General features: G+C 43.5%; 1 protein-coding gene across 1 annotated transcript; it reads left to right on the forward strand.

Annotated features, from left to right (window-relative positions):
• Window positions 1-9,646: 9,646 nt before the first annotated feature.
• On the forward strand, window positions 9,647-20,677 carry RASD2 (RASD family member 2). Its single transcript, XM_066184014.1, has 4 exons — window positions 9,647-9,658; window positions 13,933-14,303; window positions 17,718-17,997; window positions 19,499-20,677. The coding sequence occupies exons 3-4, from the start codon at window positions 17,727-17,729 to the stop codon at window positions 20,026-20,028; spliced, it is 801 nt and encodes a 266-aa protein (XP_066040111.1). The 5' UTR covers window positions 9,647-9,658; window positions 13,933-14,303; window positions 17,718-17,726; the 3' UTR covers window positions 20,029-20,677.
• The last annotated feature ends 1,654 nt before the right edge of the window (window positions 20,678-22,331 follow it).

The following is a 22,331-nucleotide window of genomic DNA, read 5'->3' on the forward strand; positions in this document are numbered from 1 at the left end:
AAGACCAATTTGCTGTTCCTCTCTCATGTCTCTTTAGACACTGTTGCTTCGTGTTTCCCCCCCTCAGGGAGCATCTGTGCATTTTTGCTGTTTTCAGCAGTTAGCATTTGACCAGCTTGGTCTTACTGACTTGTCTACATATCCCTTCTCTCTTTAGACTGCTGATGCAACCATGGTTGGTGCTTTTCAACCTGGACTGGTCTGCAGATCTCAGGGTTAGCTGTGACTGCAGCCTAGTCTTCAAAAATTAAGTGCTTTGTTGGAGTCCTCTCTGAGAACTGGAGAAGGCTCCAATGTGTCCAATATTCAGCCAGCCCTGGAGTTTCATAATATTATCCATCTGTTATTTTGCTTTCTTACAAGAAAAGCTCATGGGGTTACACAGGTACAAATTACACATCTTGTTGAGATTGTGTTTGAAAATATTCATTGTCCATCTGTGTGAAGAGAAAAATCCATTTCTGTTAACATGGTTGTTTTCCTTCTGACGCTTGCTGTCTGCAGTACACAACACGAAACAGTAAGTGTTGGAAGAAGGGAATAGCTTTATAGCAAGTGGACCAGTGCCTAACTTTGCATGGGGCTGGTAAGAGTCAAGAGTAGACAATGAGAGTGTGTTATGCTCCGCTAATGCAAGCGAGGGTCGTGAAGGTTCATTAACTGATCTCAGAGGGGATTTCAGTATTTATCAAAACAAATGCACCTTTATTGAGTGCCAATAGCAAATGCGATAGAAGGATTTGAAAAGAAATAAAGGATACAGAGAAAAGAGAAAGAGGGAGTGGGTAATAGCTGCAAACGGAGAGATGAAATCCTCGTGGTCCAGCCAATAGGTCCGTCTTCTTGCCTTCTTCCGTGGGGTGATCACAAAGTCTTTGGTTAACTCAGGGGTCTTTATAGTCTTTTCAAGGTCTGCCGGTGGGGGGAATGGGATGGTCGAGGGAACAGGTATAGAATAGTAGAGAAAGTCCGTTGCAAACCAGTACAGACATGCCAGTTCCAAACAGGATGAGCCCGTCCCAGCAGCGAGCAGGATCCATTGTTTCAGGACTGATTCCCATGGGAAACCAGTCTTGGTCCAGCAAACACACCTGCAGGCAACACTTGGCAAACATTCAGTCAGGCCAGCGTCCCTGTGTCAGAATTTTAAGGGTCTCAGTCTCAGTCCTTTGTGGGGGCTTCAATATTTGTCCTTGACAATGGTTGTGAGGCAGATGAGGGATCTTTGGACTGTCTCTTACAGAGGGAATTTTTGGGTGTAGGAAGGTGGCAGAGGAAAGGGAAATATTTTTAATGTTTCCCCTTCCCACCCCCAAATGCCACTGGAGACAAAGCCTACAGTGGTATGGTGCCACACTTGGGGTGCAGTATCTAACAGGGCCCTGTTGAGTGCATGCTCACTTCTATCCTACTGGACAAAGACGGACTACTAAGTGAGGTTTTGCAGAGAACAAGCACTGCACTGAGCACAGATGGCATCTCCTTGTCTTACAGGGCTCCTTAAAGGTCTGATGGCAAGAGTGCCAGCCATTCCCCACAACCACTGACTTCAATTCCATCACTCTTGGACACAGTATTCATGATCCTCTTTTGCTCTCCTTGACAATGGCAGGCTGTGGAAAGCAGCAGAGATGTGAAGGAATCTGTCCTCTCATCTGAGGGCAGCTTTGGTTGTCAGGCCAAGTCCAAGAAAATGGCTGGCATGGAGTGCTGGTAAATCCCTTTGTGAGCAGAAAGACTGAGGGGGTAGCAGCTAGACAGGAGAACAGTGAGCACCTCTAAGCCATCCCTCTGCCACCCCCTGCAAGGCACCCCCTCCAAGAGCCACTCAGCCCATTTTAAATGAATTGCCTATCAACTTCCTTCAACAGTGACAAAGCACTGTGAAAGGCAGTCACCAGGTCTCCCACAGCTCTCTTGAACACCTGGGATTTGACTTCCTGACTGTGTCTGTATGCTGAGTTACTCTTGCTGCTACAGCACGAGAGAGATGCAAAGCTGCAGAGACACTGGAGAGAAACAGCAGGCAGCAAATCATGCATGGCTGTGCAGTCCATGTGTGCTTGGCCTACTATTTGCACTGGGCCCTGTCACAGCCTCAAAAGGCAATGGTGTCCCGACACAACACTGGCCTGTTGTGTCAGACTGTCTTGGGACAGACAGTGGTCAGTGAGGAGGGGAAATGCTGCCAGTGTGAGGTCGGTAGCAAGATCTGACAGTCTAAGTGAATCTGAGGGACACCTCCATTACCACACACAGATACAGGTGATATTCCAGGACCTTTCTGCACTGCAACTGTGGGACAACTAAGGAATGCAAAATCTTTAGCTAAGGGAGAATTTAAAATTGTTCTGCAACATTTTTCTTGGCTATTTCTGACTTTGTGTGATCTCACTGTAGTTGGGACTGGCACGCTGCAGCTTTAGGTCTGTGTATCTTCCTTCAGCAATAGCCAGAGGGGAGGTGATAGTACCTGCCACTCTTAGGGTTACCTGCAATTTTCATATCCATTTCATAGCCTGGGTTGATTGAAAAGGGAGCCTGAAGGAAGCTTACAGACCCAAGCCACCAAATGTGAGGACCTTCTGGTAGAGGCTGGCTTGCATGTAAGTGTTAGTTTGCCCAGGCACTGGTGAACGGACCATAATCTTCTTCCTCATTGTGAACTCAACAAATCTGTACTTGCTCTGTGCAGGCTCTCTCAAGAGCAGTGTTCCCCTCTAGAGATGTTGGCACAAGGTGTGAATGTCCCTTTCTCCCTCCCCTTTGCATTTTCATGATGCTCATGTGCCACAAACAGGACAGTTGTGAGACGGGAGTTGGGGCAAAGGGCTGGAAAGGTTGTTAATGGCAGCTTGAGTAGTCGTTCCCTTTCCCTAAGTACATCCTTCTTCAGAATAGCTGGGATGAGCTTGTCAGCTCCTGTCACCTTCCTCTGCTTTCTCCTGTCCAGAGGATGAGGAAAAAATGGAAGTATCCCAAAAGAATGTGTATGGGCTGGCTTTGGTTCAAGTTGTATAATAAGTTCCCTGAAGCTCAGTGTAGGGAGTGCTGGAAAACTGCACCCTGGCTAGAGGCGATTTCCATATAGAAAAAAGCCATGCAGCCACAGAGCAGTTGAGAACTGCCTGAGCTCCTCACCACCTTTGATGATGCTAAACAGGCCTGGCCAGGTTCACTGAGAAACTCATCAGGGCATGTTTGGCAGGTAAGGCACCATGGGATACTAAGCTGGGTAGCCAAGCTTTTTTGCTTCTTCGAAGGCCATGTGGGAAGTCCTAGCACCTCTGACTAGGTGCAAAAGGTACAGTGAAGGTGTTTGCAGCAATGGCCTGCCAAGCATCTTGAAGCATGAGTCACCTCTCCCTGAATCATGACACTGGCCTACAAGCTATTAATATTTATTTTCTGACTGAAAATAGGAACAAGCTGCCTTTACTTCCAAACCTTTGAATCTGTATGATTAATTCCAATGATGCTTTCAGAATTTTCTCTGCATTCATGAAAACTTTGTTTCATTGTCTTTGTGTTGCTTTCCCTGCTTTAAAATAAAAATAAATCTGAGGAGTTTTTTCTTCTCATCACACACATCCAAATCCTGAAGGACTCATCAGCTGTTCAGAGATTTACTGTAAAACCACAAGGATTTGCACTGGTTATTGACCAGCCATATGCTCAGCTCAGTGCAGTGCCCTTTTGCACTTCTGACCAAGCTGCCTATCTGTCCACTTCAAAGCTCTCCCTGCTGACAAGAGTTTACATTCACTCAGTTACAGTGAAGACATCAGATTTATTCCCTATTTGCCCTTTTCAATATTCACAAATAAAATTTGTCCAGTTATATCCAGTTGCTAGTGGTGCCCAAAAACTCATAACTGAGGATGCAATAAGCCAAGATGGAAGCAAATCTCCAGTCATCTCCATGAACTACTATATGCTGGAAAATATCTTGGAGACTCATTCTACTGACAGAACCCCTGGCTTTTCTTCACCTTTTCCTTCACTTAAATGGGGAGGACAGAAGAGCTGCTTAGCTGTTCACCTGAAAACATTCAGAACCGAAAATTTCTATGCTTTGTATTGGCAGTGAGAGCAAAAAGCTGTCATACATCCTCTTCATCTTCTCCTTGGAGGTGCAGCATTTCGTCTCTGTGGTGCAGACCTGGAGCACATGCTTTGGTAATGCTGTGTGTGTAAGGGCTAAAGCACAGCAGTTAGTGGGTCATTCATCCTATTTTTAGTTATGCACTCTGTACCTGAAGCACCCTTGGTTGGCTGCTGGTGGTGAGTAAAACCCGGAAAGCCAGTAACCTTTCTCATGTCATGCTCTCATGGGTGATGGATGGGGTGAAGGGCATTTTGCAGGCTCCTGCTGTTGCCCAAAAGCTTGTAAAGCCTCCAGAAGGAAAAGCAGGGCAAGGGGGAGGCTTTGCAGGAAGCTCAAAGCTCTGTCAGATTGTTTATTTCTGCTTAATTGCCAAGGATATGAAGCAATTGTTGACGAGGCTGCAAGAGAAGGGAAGTGCCCTTTCCCACCTTCTCAACCTGCTCGTGGTTGCATAAGCCTCAAAGCGCAGCGCCTGAGGTTGCTATGCCAACTTGCATAGTTCCTCCCATCCACCTCCCCATGTGAACAATGCCGTGGGCCTGAAGCAGCGGGAGTCCATCCTGAAACAGATAAACGACCGGATTGACCGGCAGAAGAGGTTCTGCTCCATCAGTGGAGTAGAGTGAAGGACTCTGCGAGCTGTGTGTACCCATGGCCCTTGTCCCACTGAAGAGACTGCACCAGAACAACAGGTTTGCAGCACTTCTGCTTCAATGTCCCAAGTGCTTTACCTTTGCTGCTGAATTTGGTTTGAAGTCCTCCTTGACAGCACAGAGTCTGTGCTGTTACCCATCAAAGGAATCACAAGTTCAGCATGAGTCTGTGTGCCTGTTTTCCCTTCTGTAGCATTAAAATAAAATGCCACTAGGAAGGAGGAATCGCTATTTCCAGGCACTTACATAAATGGTCTTCAAGTGCAAAAGTGGAAAAACTTGAACTCCTTAGGCTCGTCACCAACACCCTCCCTTAAGAAGGATGTTATATGGACGTAAATTGTATGGTAAAAGGGTCAAATCCTTGAAAGAGAACAAAAAAGCAGTAACTTAGGTCTATGCTGAGTAGAAGAGGCTGGCAGATGAAGCAGTTCCCTGGTTTTGCATTTTATCTTAATTAGCAGTGATTTCCAGCACAAATTCTTATAGTTAGACCCTTTCCCATCTTTGTTTGATCTCCCACATAAACCACAAACTCTTTTCTCTATACTCCAGCAATAAACAGGAATGGAAATCCTGATGACTTAGTTTGCCAGTAATTAAATTTGTCCCTTCTGTTTGTTTCACAGATGCAGTTGCCCTCTGATTCGAAGCAAAGTGCAGGTCAGTGCCAATGGGAGCTTTTAATAACCTGGTAGTCTGATTGGGCACTGGAGATGGAAAATTTTCTTGTTAATTGGACTGTTGTGTAATTATCTAAAAGGAACAAGCTTTTCTAGACAGAGGAAGGCTGGGAGAGTGCAGTGTGATGGAAAAGGTAATGGGTAAATTTATACTCCTGTACACATCCTCTAAGCCTTCAGCCAGAACAAACACATAGAAGATCCCTTAGATCTTATTTCCTTTGACTCAGAAACTCACATTGTCATTTGCACCAGAAAAAAGGGCACTTTGGTAGACTTTCATGTCAGTGATCACTCTCCATTGCTAAATATGGGGTGCCTGTCTAGCATAGCCTGCAGCCTGGGCAGAGGACACAGACTCGTAGCAAGGAAACACACTGTCTCTCCTCCTTCTGGTGAGCAGGGCTCGAGGAGCATTGCCCCAGTCTTAAAATCTGCCCCCTGAGGAGGCAGGCGACAGAACTGCTGGCTTCATACAAACAAGACCTGATTGTAGCTGTTCCTAAAAAACCTGAATTTTCCTGATTACAGATCATCAGACAGATTTGCAGGCAGAGGAACCAGGTAGGTTCAGATCAGAGTTCTGATTTTTTACTTAAAAAAAAGTTGCTAGTGATTTCCACTGCTGAGAAAAACCTGACCTTGCAGCACCCTCAGGGGCTCTTTCCTCTTATATAGTTGGTTTTAATCTTGCCGTTTTTTAGCCTGTTTTATGATTTTGAGGACCTGACACATGTTTGTGGAGAGACTGTAGCAGGCAACACTGCCTTTTAAAAACTGTGCCAAAGCAGTTTTGTGCTCTGGTTCCTTTCAAGGACACAGATGAGGTTATTGACATGTCCATTAATGTACTTCCCAGGAAGGTTTTGGTGGTCTGCAATGAGGTTGTTACACACATCTCTGTGTGCTGTGTCACCTCCTGGCTGTACAGATGATGCTGGGGACTGGGGACTGTTTCCAGTTGTGCAGCCTGAAGGCTATTTCTTCTGTGGCCCTTTGCAGACAGATAAAACTCATTCTGCTCATTCTCTGAACTAGCCAAAAGCTATATAATCTCTCACCAGGACCAATTAACTCACGCTCAGCAGCTGGCTCATTAGTAATGGCTGCTTAGTTTTCAGTTAGTTTGCAGTGTGGGCAGGGGGAGCTTAAGTCTGGAGATGCTTACTCTGAGTAACTTTAAAAACTGTGTGCACATTCAGTCTTTCCATCTGCAAACTGCTAAAATATTTATGTTCCTGAGACACTGAGCCTCACTTCCTAGATATTTGCAAAATGTATGGAGATATTAGCAAAAAAGTTACACTAAGAGTATGTAGTATTACCTTATTATTATTATAATGGATTTTACTTTGGTTCTTGAGTACATGATTGCAGTCCTCTGAGAGGGGGAAACAGAACAAGAACAAAAAAGAAATATAAAAGAACAACCTGTCATTATCACCTGTTCTTCCCTCAGAGTGATATTCCCATTCACTGGCTTCCTTTCATGAAAAATAAAGATGTATAATATCTCTCAAATCAAAGAGATGAGGCATTTTACAACCCCTGACACATTCTTATTTTCTTAATAAAGGAACTGTAAATGCCCAGGTTCTAACATGGAGCTGATCCTTTAGATAGAGGATGACAGAAACAATTAACCCTGTGTGAAGACACAGAGCTCTAATTCACATGTTGTTGTTAATAACTGCAGTGAAATGAAGTCCCAAATAAAACTGTGCAGAATCATGCAGATGTAGAACCAGAGCCACCATGGAGCTTCAGGGTGGTCACCCAAGAGGATCACTTGGTATTAGACAGCTTTGGTGCTCAGGCTCCAGCTCCAGAAAGACACCGAGGGAATTGTCTGAGAGATCAGCTTGTCATCATGCAGTCCACTCATATGGCTTCAGGGAGAAGCACTGGATTTAGAGCAGCTTAACAGCCAGGCATAAAAACACATTGGTGTGAGCAGAGCTGTGCTAGAAGGATGTACCTGTAAAGACTGAGAGGTTTCACAGGTGAGTTAACCCTGTTTTCTGGAGGCACAGGCAATGTGTTGGTGGAGTATGAAGGAATGTGAGGAATTAGATCCTTAGAGAAACAATTTTCTGCCCTCGACATCTCACTAGGCAAGAAGAGCTTCTGACTGGGAATGCTTATATGGAACCAGCTGATACCAAATATAGTGGCCAGACCCAGATTTGCAATTGCCACTTCTTAATGGAGACCCCAATAAAATAGCTGGTCACAGGCAGCACCACATGGGATGCAGAGGGCTCTGGCTTGTCAGTCTCTCTTTCACACACCTTGTCTTATTCCATTTGTTTTGTCTTTGGTTTTAGCTGCATCTAATGAAGTTTAATTGGGCTTTTGGTTAGCTATTTTTCTGTGAAGTCTCACAGGGCTCTCATCCCCAGTCCTCTTCATCTTCTCCCAAGTCTTCCTTCCCCTCTGCACTCCTTAGTTGTCCATATTCCCATTGCAGGTAAAAATGTTTAAGAGATGATCATCAACCCTAGTAGGGAGTCAGAATGGATGGTAAAAGAGAACAAATAAGTACATATCTTGGGGATACAAGCAACATCACTGGGAACACAGCTGTTGAAAGGACCCAAAAGGAATTGTTTGCCTCTCTTTCTTTTGGAAGGTGTCAGTCAGGGGAGAGCTTCTGGAGCCTTTTTGAATGACCCCCTTCCTACCAGCATCATTCAGCAGGAGAGACATGTGTTGAGTCTCTCACAGGTGTGCAGGTATCTGTTTGGACACAGGGCATGGAAGCAGCTAGGGAAATGGGATGCTAAACAGGCACTGGAAATTGTGGAGTTTACCTACAGCCACTCCTTCCTGAAGCACTCTGTAGTCGCTGTCAGGTGAGTGTCTGACTTGTCCTTCAGCTCCAGCAAGATCATAAGCTACAACAGAGGGATGTGTTGAGGATTGCTTTTGCACCATCAGAGCCTGAGAGACCATAAACAACCCTGCCTTGATATTCACCGAGGGCAAGGAAATTAATTGTACACCCGCTGTTTTTTTCTCCCCATGTTCTATCCTGAAGCTTTTCCAAATAAGGGGAGGGAAGTTAAGCTTTAATTTTGCATTTGAATAGTTTTTCCAAGATGGGGAGAGTTTTTAAAAGTTCAACAGAGAAATAAAAATGTAAGGATGCATGCATGTCCGATAAGGAAATCTGGACATGCTGTGCCAGTGGAAAATGGAAAGGACGGGGACTAGAAATGCAGTCTTTTCTCAAAAATATTTAATAAAAATGTAATAAAAAACTGATTCACAAGAAATGCAACAAAAAAGAGGTGACTTGAATTCATTTTTCACAGCAAAGTTTTTCCATTTTGCAGCGATCTCAGTAAATACTATTAATACATTTTACACCCTAGGACGCTAAGAAATTACAGCCATGCACAAATTCTGTGACAGGACCAAGAATATAAGCGAAACCACCACTTTCTAAATTGTCTGCCTTCTCCAGCTGCATTCTCTCAAGCATTACTGTTCTCACTCATAACTAATGATCATTAGTTATTTTCCCAGTCACTGTAACACCCCTGGAGAGCCCTTCACTGAGTATAAATGCTGAGGGGGAGCTACAGATAATTCAGAGGCAATAACAGATCAGCTGCTCATGTATTTGCTGTTCAGAATATGACCTGGTACCTGCAGTTTACTGGCTCCTGAACACTAACTTTTCAGCACTGCTGGAAGGGAGGAGCACCAAGCAGGAGGGATGAATGTAGGAGGGAGGGAGAGAAGGAAGGTGAGGGGGTGGAAAAATGAGTCTGCTTTACTGAATAACGAGGAGAGTGAAAAGGAATGGGAAAAGAGAGAGAAAAACTGGTTTAAATATTTAATCTCCATTGCATTTGCTTTTGAAGAGGAGACAAAAGGCTTGGAACATCTTTTGTCTTGAACTAATTCTGACCAGAGATGAACAGCACGTGATTGTCACTTCTGTCATTTGCTTTAAGGTGGAGAGAAACAGATTGGTCCTGCTGCATCAGCCCAGCACATCAGTGTCTGTCTCTAGCTGCAGCCGGTGCCTGAAGCTGCAGAAGGTATTAATTACTCATGACAGTGAAACTCGGCTTTATGAACCCACATTGCCCTGCATCCTGGTGCCAGCATGGTCAGTGTGTGTGGTGCCTGAGAGCTGCGCCCTTCTTTGGAGATGGAATCTCCTGGGAGAGCTTTGAAGAGCAGTTGTGCCTCTCCATATAGTAAGTCACTTCATTTAGGTCTTCACCATTTGAAACCAGTAGGTTAGTGCAACACACATCAGCTCTACTTTCCTCTTGCCTCTCCCCATTCCTCTGTACATCCTTCTAACCCAGTCTATTTCTGCTACATTCTTTTGCTTCCCTTGACTCGCCCTCTGTAGTCCTCTGTCTCTGCTCGCCCACAGTCTAGGCAGGGCCAAAAGCCACATAGGTGCCTTGTCTACCTTGTCTACAGCTGCACAATTTGTGGCACCTTCCACAGCTGAGGCAGCCCCACGGATGAGCTGGCAGGACCTGCATGTTGGCATCAGAGACAACAGCTACCAGTGTAACAGTGACAACAGCTAACAGTGTGCGAATGGCCATTGCATCAACAAATCATAGAATCACAAAACAATTTACTTTGGAAGGGACCTTGAAAATCCTTTGGTTCCAACCCCCCTGCCATGGGCAGGGACTCCTTCCACTAGACCACATTGCTCAAAGCTCCAGCCAGCCTGGCCTTGAACATTTCCAGGGATGGGGCATCTACAACTTCTTTGGAAAACCTGTTCCAGTGCCTCACTACTTTCATGGTAAGTATTGTTCTCCTTAAATCTAATATAAATTTCTCCTTTTCCAGTTTGAAATCATTGCCAGTTGTCATATTCCGTCTCCTTTTTTGTAGACTCTACTTAGGTACTAGAAGGTGCTATAAGGAATCCCTTCTCTTCTCCAGGAAAGAGAGACAGTCTCTCAGGCTGTCTTCATAGGAGAGGTGCTCCATCCCTCTCCTCATCTTTGTGGCCCTCTAGACCCACTCCAACAGGTCCATGTCCCTGGTATCTTGGGGACACTGGAGCTGGATGCAGCGTTCCAGAAGGGGTCTCATGAGAGGGGCAGAATCCTCTCCTTTGACCTACTGGCCACGTTTCTTTTGATGCAACCCAGGATATAGAGTTGTGAGTGCACATTGCTGGGCCATGTCAAGCTTCTCATCCACCAACACCTCAGAGTCCTTCTTCCCAGGGCTGCTCTCAATTAATTCCCTGCCCTGCCTGTATTTCTTCTTGGGACCATCCCATGTGCAAGACCATGGACTTGGCCTTATTGAACTTCATGAGGTTCACACGGTCTGTCAAGGTCCCTCTGGATGGCATCCCTTCCCTCCAGCCTGTCACTCAGCAAGACAGGCACAGCCCTTCATAGCAGTGGTGGTTCTGTGACAGCCACTGCCTGTCATCCTCCTAAACAGACTTAGCTGGATAAAAACCTCATTTAGACTTTGTTTATAGACTGGAGGAGTGGGAGGGAGAAATGCCTCTAGAAAATAATACATAGCTAGCCTGGCTTTTAAATTGATAAATATATGTAAGATTTAAGAAATGCTGAGTGTCTCTGACTAACCAGAGGAAACTGCTGAGACTGGAAACTTCTCATGCTTTGGCAGAGACTTTGTCTCTCTGATTAACTTATTCTCTTTATAACCCTCAAAGCGAGGAGGTGCTGCCATCCCTACTCCTCAGATCAGGGCAGATATAATGTCACTTCTCCACCAGAGTCACTCATAGTATGTCTTTGAAAAAGTAGGGATTTTTTGACCTCTGGTCTCCTGAGCCCTCTAGGAAAGCATGAAACCCAGCTTTTTGTCAACTCCTTAACTGGTAGCACACCAAAAGAAATGAAACAAAAAACACCAGCCCAAAAAGCTACAGCAATGTCTTTCAAGCCTCACTGTTAGCAATTAGCTTTCAAAAGTTATTACTTCAAAAGTAATTTATTATTTTACTAGCTGTTCAATAAGAGATCAAATAAAGTTAAGATGCCTAGTTAAAAATGTTCTTATTTTATTTCATTCCATTTGAGGAACTTGATTGGTCATTTGAAATGCTGGAGAGAATAGCTGAGTAGGAGTTTGGGGTGGGTGAAGCCAGCTAGCCAAGAGTTTTGTATTGGGTTTATGAAAGGGCTTGAGTAGGCTGAAATTCCAGGCTGATGAGATGGTCTCCACTATGATTACACTTCTTTCTTGGTAGAGAACTCAGTACTCTTGACATGTGAGCCATAGGGATGAAATAGGAGTTTATTTTCTGTAGCACTACAGGATTTCACTTTGCTGGGTTTTGTGGCCATTCTTGCTCCTATGGCAATGATACCAGGATGCTGGTATCATTCCCTTTGGATCTAAGCTACGCAAGAGCTGACAAGTGGTCCAGGTCTGAACTAATTACTTAGAAATGGGAAGAATCATATCTTACTTCAAAAATTTGTCTGAGTCATGAAAGTACTCCCCCCGCCCCCACTTTCCCACCTTTTGCCAAAAGGCTCAGGAGCTGACAAAGGAGTACTGGTACTGGTACTTTGGACCTGGTACTGTGGTCCGAAAAGAGTTCAGCTCTGCTCATGACCCAATACCAGTTCAGTACTGCTGCAATTTTCAGTGGTGCTTTGCCACATCCTGCCCTTTCTTCTCAAATCTGAAGTTGTCTGCAGGATCCGCTGCTTTCCAAATTTGATCAACGTTGTTTTGCTTTTGTGTTAGCCTGTGATCCCCAGATGCACATCCTGCTTAGGATAACTGTGACCCTGACTTCAGTGGGAGCTGCTTCCTCTTACAGACAGTTCCAGCTGGACTCATCCCACAGCCTGTGTTGTATCCTTTGAGGTCTGGGGGCACAGAGACACTCGCAGTCATGTTGTGCCTGCAACAGCCATGGAACCCTCCTCACTGGTTGCTGTGTGTGGCTGCGGATGGGTTCTGTGCAGCACCAGGAGCACAAGCAAAGGAGGGAAGCTTTATTCCAAGGGTGGCAAGAAAAACATCTCTGTGCTCTGAGGAAAAGGAGGAGAGAAAGTGAAGCATCTTGGAAATTCCTCAAAAGCTACAGGAATTGGTGAGGGGAGGAGGTTTTGAGATGATACATACATGGCAGTTGAAAGATTCTTTGCCTTCAACAAAGAATAAATTTCTCAGGGGAAACAAAAAAACCACCAAAAACCAAAAACAAACAAAAAGAAAACAAACAGAAAAACAGGGGAAAAAAAGGAGGGAGAACTGTGGGAGACCTGAAGTGTGTTTGCATTTGGAAGATTGTCTCTCCCTTCCATTTTCTTATTGTCAAAATATCCTGAAAATCTCCGTGGTTTTCTTCCCTTCCTGCCCCACCCCCAATTGGGAGTTTAAATTCAGAAATGCTGAAGTATTTAATTTCGAATCTTTCAAAATCAAGCTTTTTGACATGTTTGAAAATAAACTCATAGATCTAAACTATTATTTAAAGGAGAAAAAATTCAAGTAGATCAGCAAGGAAACAAACTGCAAATGCAATGTTTCACTTGGGGTTGAACAAATGCCTCGAATTCACCCTATTTTTAGTTCGTTTCTCTCTTTTTCCTGAGTTTCAGTTCCACACACTTTCAGTTTGTTTGACCTTTTTTAACATTTCTATTACCCATCCTTAGTTTAATTTTTCATTTATTTAAATGAAAGAACAACAGTTACACGTTATTCTTATTTCTTAATCAAACCAACCAGCCATTCTAATGTAAATGTCTTGAGGATGAGCAAACAGGGGAAAGCATTCCATACAGCAAAAAATTTACAGAAATTATGGACAGAAAGCCCATACTTGGAGAATGAGTCAGTCTGCTGCTGTTTAGCAGAAAAAATCAGCACAGAAATATAGAGCTTTTAGAAACAGCTTATGAATTTACAGCTTGCAAAGTAAATGAATTCTCTGTGTCTCTCACACACATGCACTAACTCATTCCCCACACATGCATACATACAGGTCTCTGGTGGAAAGACAGGCAATGTGCAGTCTGCAGTGCACATGAACTTTCTGTTTAGAAAAGATTTTTCCAATAGGCACAAAATCCCACCCCCTCAGCACCCCTCCTTCCCCTCGGTCTGACACTGACTTCAAGGGAGGAGTTGAGCCAATTATCTCTGAGTTCTACAGAAGGAAAATCTGCAATTTGCCAGTAGTTGTGAGAGAGAGAGGGAGAAAGGCAGGGAGGAAAAAGACTTAACTGGCAAATGTAGAAAAAAGCCCCTTCTATCCTAGAGAGAGACTATTTTAAAGTAAATCTCAGACAACAAGAAAAGAAGCTCGTGGGGAGGGATGAGCCAGGTAAGATCTGAGGAAGCACAGGGTCACCGCAGACAACTTTCATCCCGACCCTGATCTTTCTGCAGAGGATCTGAGTTGGCACAGAGGCAGGGTGGGCCAGCTGAATGCACCCACTACCCTGCACGAGTAGGTGCTGTTCCTGAAATTCTTTCCCCACAGCAGAGCCTACAAAGTACAGCCTGCCAGAAAAGGCAGTGGGAGCAAGAGAGACTGTCTCTCCTTTTCTTGAACTGAGCCTTGAGGAAAAGAGCTCATCTGCCCAAAGGGAAAAACGCACCAGTTCTGAGACTTCTTTACCCTATGTCGGTTGCCTGATCCAGTACCTACATCCATGGGGGAACACCCTCTGGAGCCCTGTGGTCCTTCCCAATCCTGCTAAGTTCTTGGGAAATACTGGAGAAGAACTGAGCCCAGAACCAGCAACGTAGGATCCACAGAACAACAGCCTTTTCAACAGCAGCCACCTCTGATTACAGTTATCAGCTTCATCAGACTGCACGGATACCCAGGACTTCTTCTCCTAGGAAAGAGAGGTAAGAAATCAGCACGGAGTTTGCGGTGAAAGTAGGAAACAAACATCCCACAGGAGCGATTTTGGTGTGCATGAAAATTACAGGGACACTAGCAGTGATTAAGAAGTGACAGGTCTGTTGTGCATGATACCGTTTGTGTCTGCCTATGTCATTTTTAGCTGGGTGCAGTGATTAACACTGGGGTGGCAAACAGAGGCACAACCAGCAGCTGAAGAGAGAAGAGCACAAGGAGGGTAGTTCAGAAGTCTATTCATGAATGGGGAGTGGTAGGGAGAGCATACAGCCCGATGGGAAAATGAAAAACTGAGGTGCAATATCTTGGGGCAGGTTAAATATAGAATATCTTCCTTAGGTATCTCCCTATGAATGCTCAGGCTCAAATTTGTCAGTACCTCACTGACACTCAGACAAGCACTCTCCAGAGCATACAAAAGCATGTTCATTGTCATTCATTCCAATGCCTGCCTGGAAAAAGAGAAGTGGTGGTTAGCAGGTAGAGGATAACACAGGGAGTCAAGAGAAATGGAGTTTAATGTTGATTTTGGACCACAGTTTCAGCTCTTTCTGGGAAAATGAGATTTTCCCTTTATTTAGTGTTATTTAAAGATAACATTAATTGCCTGTATTTCTACGACATTTTGGAATCCCTGCACTGTGCCAATATAAAATACTAATTTAAACTTTCTAGCATCAAGCCAGTACATAAAGCAGAAGGTACCACTGGGAATTAATCTATGCTTAAGCATTTAATAAACTGGAAGGAAAATATGTAGATTAAAGCCAGCTGGAGCTTGTTTGTCTCCTCATTCTCTTCTGATTGATTTTGCTTTACTTAGTACATGAACATGTGGTCTCTCTCTGTTTCCTTTCTTCTGTCTCTAATCTTTTTCACTGTATGAGCCCCTGTGCTCTCCCCTGCCACTCATGGGTGTCAAGGCTGAAGTTTCATTCCTTTTCTGAGGAGGAAAAAATGTAAACACAAATGTAAGCTCCCAGTTCAATGGCACACTCTGAGTCAGGTTTGCAGCAGAGGTGATGAGCAGCAACTCCACGAATCGAAGTACTGAAAAGAATATTTTGACTTTGAGTGAAATTAAATGCTGTTAAAGAAACACAGGAGTCCTCTTGACTGAATGCCTTGACAGGTGGAACAAGGACAGCGTAAAGTGATCAGGTCCCTCAGCATGCATGTTCTATACAGGATATAAAAGGCATTCACTCAAAATGTGTAACTGTGCTCTCTCCCAGATGCTTTTGCGCTGAGTTGTAAAGAACTGCTCTCTAGTGAGTGTAAACCACACAGTCCACTTGCCCTCATGCAGCTACACTGGTCCACCATGGCCTGAAGAGCTGCCTCACCTCTAGATACTGGTCCTGGGCAGTAAAGTAGTTTGTAGTTTTTACACTTCATCTATTTCCCTGCTCTTCTCTGCCAAATTATTAAGCTGAGAGGGTGAAAGGAAGCTTTTTTTTTTTTTGTCCACCCATGGATGCAAAACAGTATTGGACTGGCTATGTGGGATAGTGTAAATGGAAACGTTTCAGAGACTGAATATGGTATTTTTGCAGTATTGGAGATAGGTCCTGTGGTAACCAAAATACAGAGTCCAGTTCAAATACCAGCTGTGCTCCTTGCTGTCATTTCTGCCACAGTAATCCCAACAGTACCATAATTCTGCATGTGTGTGTCCATCCAAAGTTGTGTTCTGGCATTAATCTGACTCTAATATTAGGCTGTCCTGCCCTGTGAAAGTAATTCAGAGTGTAAGCTGCTCTGAGGAGAGCATTGCATTTTCTTCTGTGCATTAGGTAGGGCCGAATATGCCATTGTTGTGCTGCAAATTATAGCAATAATAATAAATAGTCGAGTTTTGCTGTTTCCTTGGGCTATAGAACAGAGCTTACAATGATGCTGGACTTCAGAATTCCAGAGACTTCTTTATTTATCTGTGACTGTATCGTCACTGCTGCTTTGGTGTTTAGCATATGTTAAACAAAGTAAAATATTTTAAGCTCTTCCCTGAGATAATTGTCAGCTACATAAAAGCTTGGGAGATAAAAGTCACTCAAGGGAAAGATAGGAATCCAGATCTGGACCCAGAAATGATCTTTCAGTGTCCATAAAGTACTTGCATTGTAATATTAAATAAACAATACCTAAGTTAAATAAATAGCACAAGGGGAACTTGATTATTCTTTAATAAGAACCTAGTAACCAAAATAAATTCTGTCCAAAGTGTGCCTCCTTTGCTGTAACAGTCAGCTTTCCCCACACAGGGGCTGTATTTTTCTTTCAGCACAGAACTCCTTTGAACTGGTAGATTAAAAAGGTCTGAGCAGCACCTTTTCTTTTCTACCAAAGTTTCCTGCATCTGAGTGCTATGTCAAAATGCAGTCTCCTGGGTCTCTAGACTCAGTTTAGATGTCATGGGTTAGGAATCTTGTCTAATAGCTATTTAAGATGGCCGTCCTTCATCTTTTCTCCTGCTTGTACTTAGCACCTGTGCTTAGCAAAGCGAGTGGCACCCACAACATCTGTATGTATAAAGACTGGAGCTCCTAAAAAATCTGTTTCTGCAGTTCCACCCACTGACAGCAATCCTGTTGCAGCCATGATAGTTTGCTTATAGGGAGTTCCCACACTGCCAGTCCAAACAGCAGAATTAAAAACTGGTTTCTAAAAGGTCACTGGAGGCACAGGTCTTTGAATTTATCACCAGTCAGTGCTATTTTGTGGCTCGTGCTCCCTGCATCAGCAATGAATATTGCATGGGACCAGCTATTTAAAGTTACTGAGATGTCTAGCTTGCACTGATGTTAAGCATGATTCTTGTTTCTGTCTGACTTTTGGCTGATCTCAGAAAATGAGTACTATGCACAGCTCCTATTTAGGCAGCCGAACGAAGCGATCTAGGTTCTAATGGCAGCTGCAGTGGCTGTAATATACTGGGCAATCTGACCTCTGTGTTTACGTATCTAAATGAGAACCAAGTTTTACTGAAAAATCTAGTAATGTGTAAGTGCCACAGATGGTAGGAAGGAAGCTGGTGTCTCAGTTGAAGCGCAGCTGATAAATTCAGCCCTTAATGTTTAAATGTAACAGCAAATTACCATTCAAAAGCATGTTATTTTCAGCGTAAATACCTTCATTTTTATATTACTTTAAAAGAAAAGAAAGAACAACAACAACAATAATAAAACCAAACCAAACCAAAAAAATCCCCACTCCCTGAAAATGAGACTGAAAAAGTTTAAGCATTTCCAGTGAAAAAAATTCTGCATTGATTACTCTGCTCTGCCATGCAGGACTATGCTCCAGAGTGCTCTTTGGCAGGTTTGTGATGAGGAGCTACCTTATTTTACCCTCCATTTGGTTTCTGATCTTTCCTCCAACTCTGCTATTTCCTCTTTCAGGACCAAGCAATGATGAAGACTATGTCTGGTGGAAACTGCAACCTGAACGTGCCGGCCAAGAACTCGTACCGCATGGTGGTGCTGGGAGCCTCCAGGGTGGGGAAAAGCTCCATTGTCTCACGCTTCCTCAACGGCCGCTTTGAGGATCAGTACACTCCCACCATCGAGGATTTTCACCGCAAGGTCTACAACATACGGGGAGACATGTATCAGCTGGACATCCTGGACACCTCTGGGAATCACCCTTTCCCTGCCATGAGGAGGCTTTCCATCCTAACAGGTGAGAAAGTCAGGGGGAAGGTCATAAGGATAGACGTTAGCTTGAAAAGAGTAGCCTGGAGATGACTTTTTTTGGGAAATAGCTAAAGGGACTGCTTGATTTGCTGCAAGATGCATTTCTATAGAGAAATATTTCCTGGCTGGCATGTTCCCAGCACTATAAGGAATGCATTAGCCACAGTGGAGAAGTCCAGTGGGTGAAGGTCTGAAATTGAGATTTTCCCTTATCCATCTGCCTTCCCCTCCTGCTTCATTTTTTTAATTGATGTCACAAATAAATGGCTGAATGCAATTCTGTGGATATAAAGAGCAGCAAAGGGAAAATTAGGCATGTTGTTGTAGGTCATATACAGTGAAAAATAAATACAAACTGCACAGAAAGGGAATTCTAACCAAGAAAGTCCCAAGGATTTTTATTCCTAAAATTTCCAGCCTGATTTCCTTGATTTAATATTAATATTAAATTTAATATTTAATGTGCAGTAGAAGGTATAGCTTTTTACCCTTTCTCCTTAGTCTGCATCTAATCAAATGTGTTTAAATAGAAAAGAAGGAGAAATGGTGGGATCATTTTGCATCTTCTCACTGTCAAGCCATTCCTGTTGTGAGCTAAAATATATTCTTTAATTATAAAAGTGACAATAGATGTATATTCAGCCACAGCTCAAAACAAATCTTCTTTCTGGATTCACTATCCACTTTTCTAACTGGCCAGTGAAACATGACCTTCACATCTGACAAGGCTACAATCCATATTCAGTGAGGTCCTAGAACCAGTTTCTGGGATTCAAATGTGAGCTTTAGTCCCTGAAAGCTCTCTTAACATGTTCCACACAAATGTCATTCAACAGGCAATGATTTGCCTTATTTTCTACTTGCAAAAGGAATTGTAAGTCAGGAAATGTCAAAAGGAAATGCCAGGGGAAGTGTGTCATTTATGTATTAGGTTTTTTTCATGGTCTGCTTCTCTTGAGCAAATGCAGAGCGCACTGAGAAACCTCTCGTTCCTGACTTGGGTGTTCAGGACTGATTAGCTGCAAACCTTCAGTTCAGGTGTTGCTTCATGCATTGTGCAATCAAAGGGTTAAGGCTGAGTGGCTACCAGGTCTCCACTCTTTCTGGTGCCAGAACAGGATGTGTTTTACACAGATACAAATGAAAGGAATTAAAAAGAAGAGCAAGGCAGCACAGCTGAGATAGAAATATGTTTACCAAAGAGATAAAAACAGGCAATAACTTGCAAGCCCAGTGCAAACTAGGAATGCAACTGGTTACGACTGGAGTTACATCATAGCCAAAAGTCTTTTCCATAGCACTATAGAAAGATGTGGGGAGTTGAATCAGAAGAACTAAAGTACAGCTGAGTGAATAGGTGCCAAAGGACGAAACAAAAAATACAGGGAGGAGAGGAAAATAAAAGAATTGCTTTTTAAAAATTTGCTCCTCTGAAACTGGCTGTGACCAACAAGCCTTTACAGTATCTTTTTTTGTTTTAATTGCAGGGGATGTTTTCATCCTGGTGTTCAGCCTGGATAACAGAGAATCCTTTGATGAGGTCAAGCGACTCCAGAAACAGATCCTTGAGGTCAAATCCTGCCTGAAGAACAAGACCAAGGAATCAGCTGACCTCCCCATGGTGATCTGTGGCAACAAAAATGACCACAGTGAAATCTTCCGCAAGGTACGCACCGATGAAGGTGAGGATCTTGTCTCCAGTGATGAAAACTGCGCATACTTCGAAGTGTCAGCCAAGAAGAACACCAATGTGGATGAGATGTTTTATGTCCTCTTCAGCATGGCCAAGCTACCTCATGAGATGAGCCCTTCCCTCCACAGAAAAATCTCCATCCAGTATGGTGACACTTTCCAACAGAAATCCTTCCGGATGCGCCGAGTCAAGGACATGGATGCCTATGGCATGATCTCTCCGTTCGCTCGCCGGCCAAGTGTCAACAGTGACCTGAAGTATATCAAATCAAAAGTTCTCAGGGAAGGTCAGTCCAGGGAGAGAGAGAAATGCACAGTCCAGTGAAGGAGGCTTGCACTTCTGTCTGAAGACAACATCCACATGCAGTGCCTTAAAGAAAAAATGATCTGTGGAAGCAAAGAGCAGGCTTGTGGGGTTTATTGAGAAAACCCAACACAGAGAAAGGATAACTTCCTGTGGATTCTGCTGAGTCACAAATGTAAATAACAACATCCTTGAAGATGACTGGGAATAATCATACACCTGAGATACAAGTGCATTTTTTTGTCTTTGTAATGTAGTTCCTCGTCATTCCCCTTTTTGTTTGAAAAATACAGTCCTGAGAAGTAAAGACATTTTAACCTTGTCATTACAAAGAAAATAGATCAAAAAATGCACAGAAGGCATTAGCAGTCACCCAGCATGCAGCTCTTGCTAAGAGAGAGGAGGTTATGTGTGTATGTGTGTGTTTCTGTGTGCCACGTGCACGTGTGCGTGCATGCATGTGTGGAGCTCTCCTTTTAAAAAGTGGGACTTGCATTTCAAAGGACAGAAGTCTTAACTGAGCATTCCCAGATTGGGAGTGGACTCTATTTGTGGATGCATGACTTTCACTCACTTCTGAGGGCACCTGCATTAAGAACTTGATTTTATGTTTGTTAGGACAGTTACCATTTGACATTGACATGAATGTTGGTTTGTATTATACATTTTATTTGGGATTTGTTGGGTTTTTTTATTGTCTGGGGGTGAGTTTTTAGCAAAATCAGATGTCAAGTGCATTTGATATTAAACAGTGTCTGCTTTCTACCAGTGAAATGTGGTTTTCATCTGTAACACTTTCTAATATGTACATTGATTGAAAGTGAAATTATTCTGCAAAAAGCCAATGCGTTCGGCTTCTTAGGAAGCCTGGTGTGATGTTGTTTCTCAAAGCAGCCCCACCAATTCAGAGTATCACAATACAGATGCCATCCTTTGCCTTGCTGGCCACTGGACTAATGATTCCTTCCTCTGCCTGTATCAGCTGAGAGTGACCTGACATATATGTAGAATCAGAGCAGTTCCGAGGCAGAATTGGATTCCTCTTCAAAAATAAGAACTGAATGATTATAGGGCCAGCTCCTTCATATTTCTTCTGCTGACATGCTTCTAGTAATTTTGTTCATGGTTTCCCTCACTATCTAATAAAGATTGCCTTGATGAGCACATTTGCACTGCAGACATCCTTCAGAACAGCAGCTTTGTCCTGGCTGTTCAAACAGGATTGAACTAACTGGTCAGATAAATCTGGGGCTGTCCGTTCACTTCTTTCTCAGCCCAGTACAGGCTTCCTTATGTTCATCTCTCCCTGTTCTGCTTCTGGCTCTGTTGTTTGATGAGCTCCTGTATGCCCTCAAAGTCCAAAATATTCTCCCAAGCTTGCCACTCTTGCTGACTGGAATGAGATGTGTGCACACATATCTGTGAGAAAAACACGGTCCCAAGACAGTAGAATACACATGATACATATACCTCAGAAAGACCTTCAGATACATTGTCCTTCCCTCACCCTCAAGTTCTGTGTTTGGCTATATCTGCCTTGCTGTGTCCTGGGCAGAGCTGTGAGCTAGTTTGTGCTATAATTTGACAGGAAACCAAGAATGATGATTGTCCGTAAAAATTAGCCTCTGGGATTCAAAATCCCATATTAATTTATCAACTCTACCCTTCATTGGTACTGTATTGGTAAAATACACTGTTCTTTTATTCCTGTTGCCAGGGCAGCATCTTTCTGACCACGTCTCCCTTCGTATCTATAAATATGTACATGGTTTATGATTAAACCTGATTTATTTATTAGCAGTGTCCTCATTTGGTGTTTCGGTTTGGGGTTTTTTTTTATTATTTCTCCAAGAATAATGAAGAAGGTCCTGTATTTATGTTGTGCAGGTAATCCAGGTTAGTGAGTTCTGGGTTGAGAGTCCTGATGAGATCTCCAGTAAGTTCTGGGAAAGCCTTTTAGGTCCTCCAGACAGCAGGGGCTATGCATTTGCCTGTTTGGAACAGAACTGTGTCTGTATCCATATCTATCTATCTATCTATCTATCTATCTATCTATCTATCTATCTATCTATCTTTTTGACCACTAATTTATATATACACATATCTGCAGAAGCAGACAGTTATTTTTCCCCGTGCTGCCTTTAAAATGAGAGAACAACAACTCTCTCCTTCCTGCACAGAGCTGACATGTTGATCTCTGGTGCAATTTAATGTGGTCTCTGCAGAGACATCACTATTTATCTCAGCAATCTCTCCAGGTTACCGTCTGTACCTCCCACTTCTGTGAGTCCTGGTCCCTCTGAGCACATCCTCACCACTCCACA

Source organism: Chamaea fasciata, unplaced genomic scaffold (genome assembly GCF_029207755.1).
Source record: "Chamaea fasciata isolate MVZ Bird 193981 ecotype frontalis unplaced genomic scaffold, bChaFas1.0.hap1 SCAF_5, whole genome shotgun sequence".
NCBI lineage: Eukaryota > Metazoa > Chordata > Aves > Passeriformes > Sylviidae > Chamaea > Chamaea fasciata.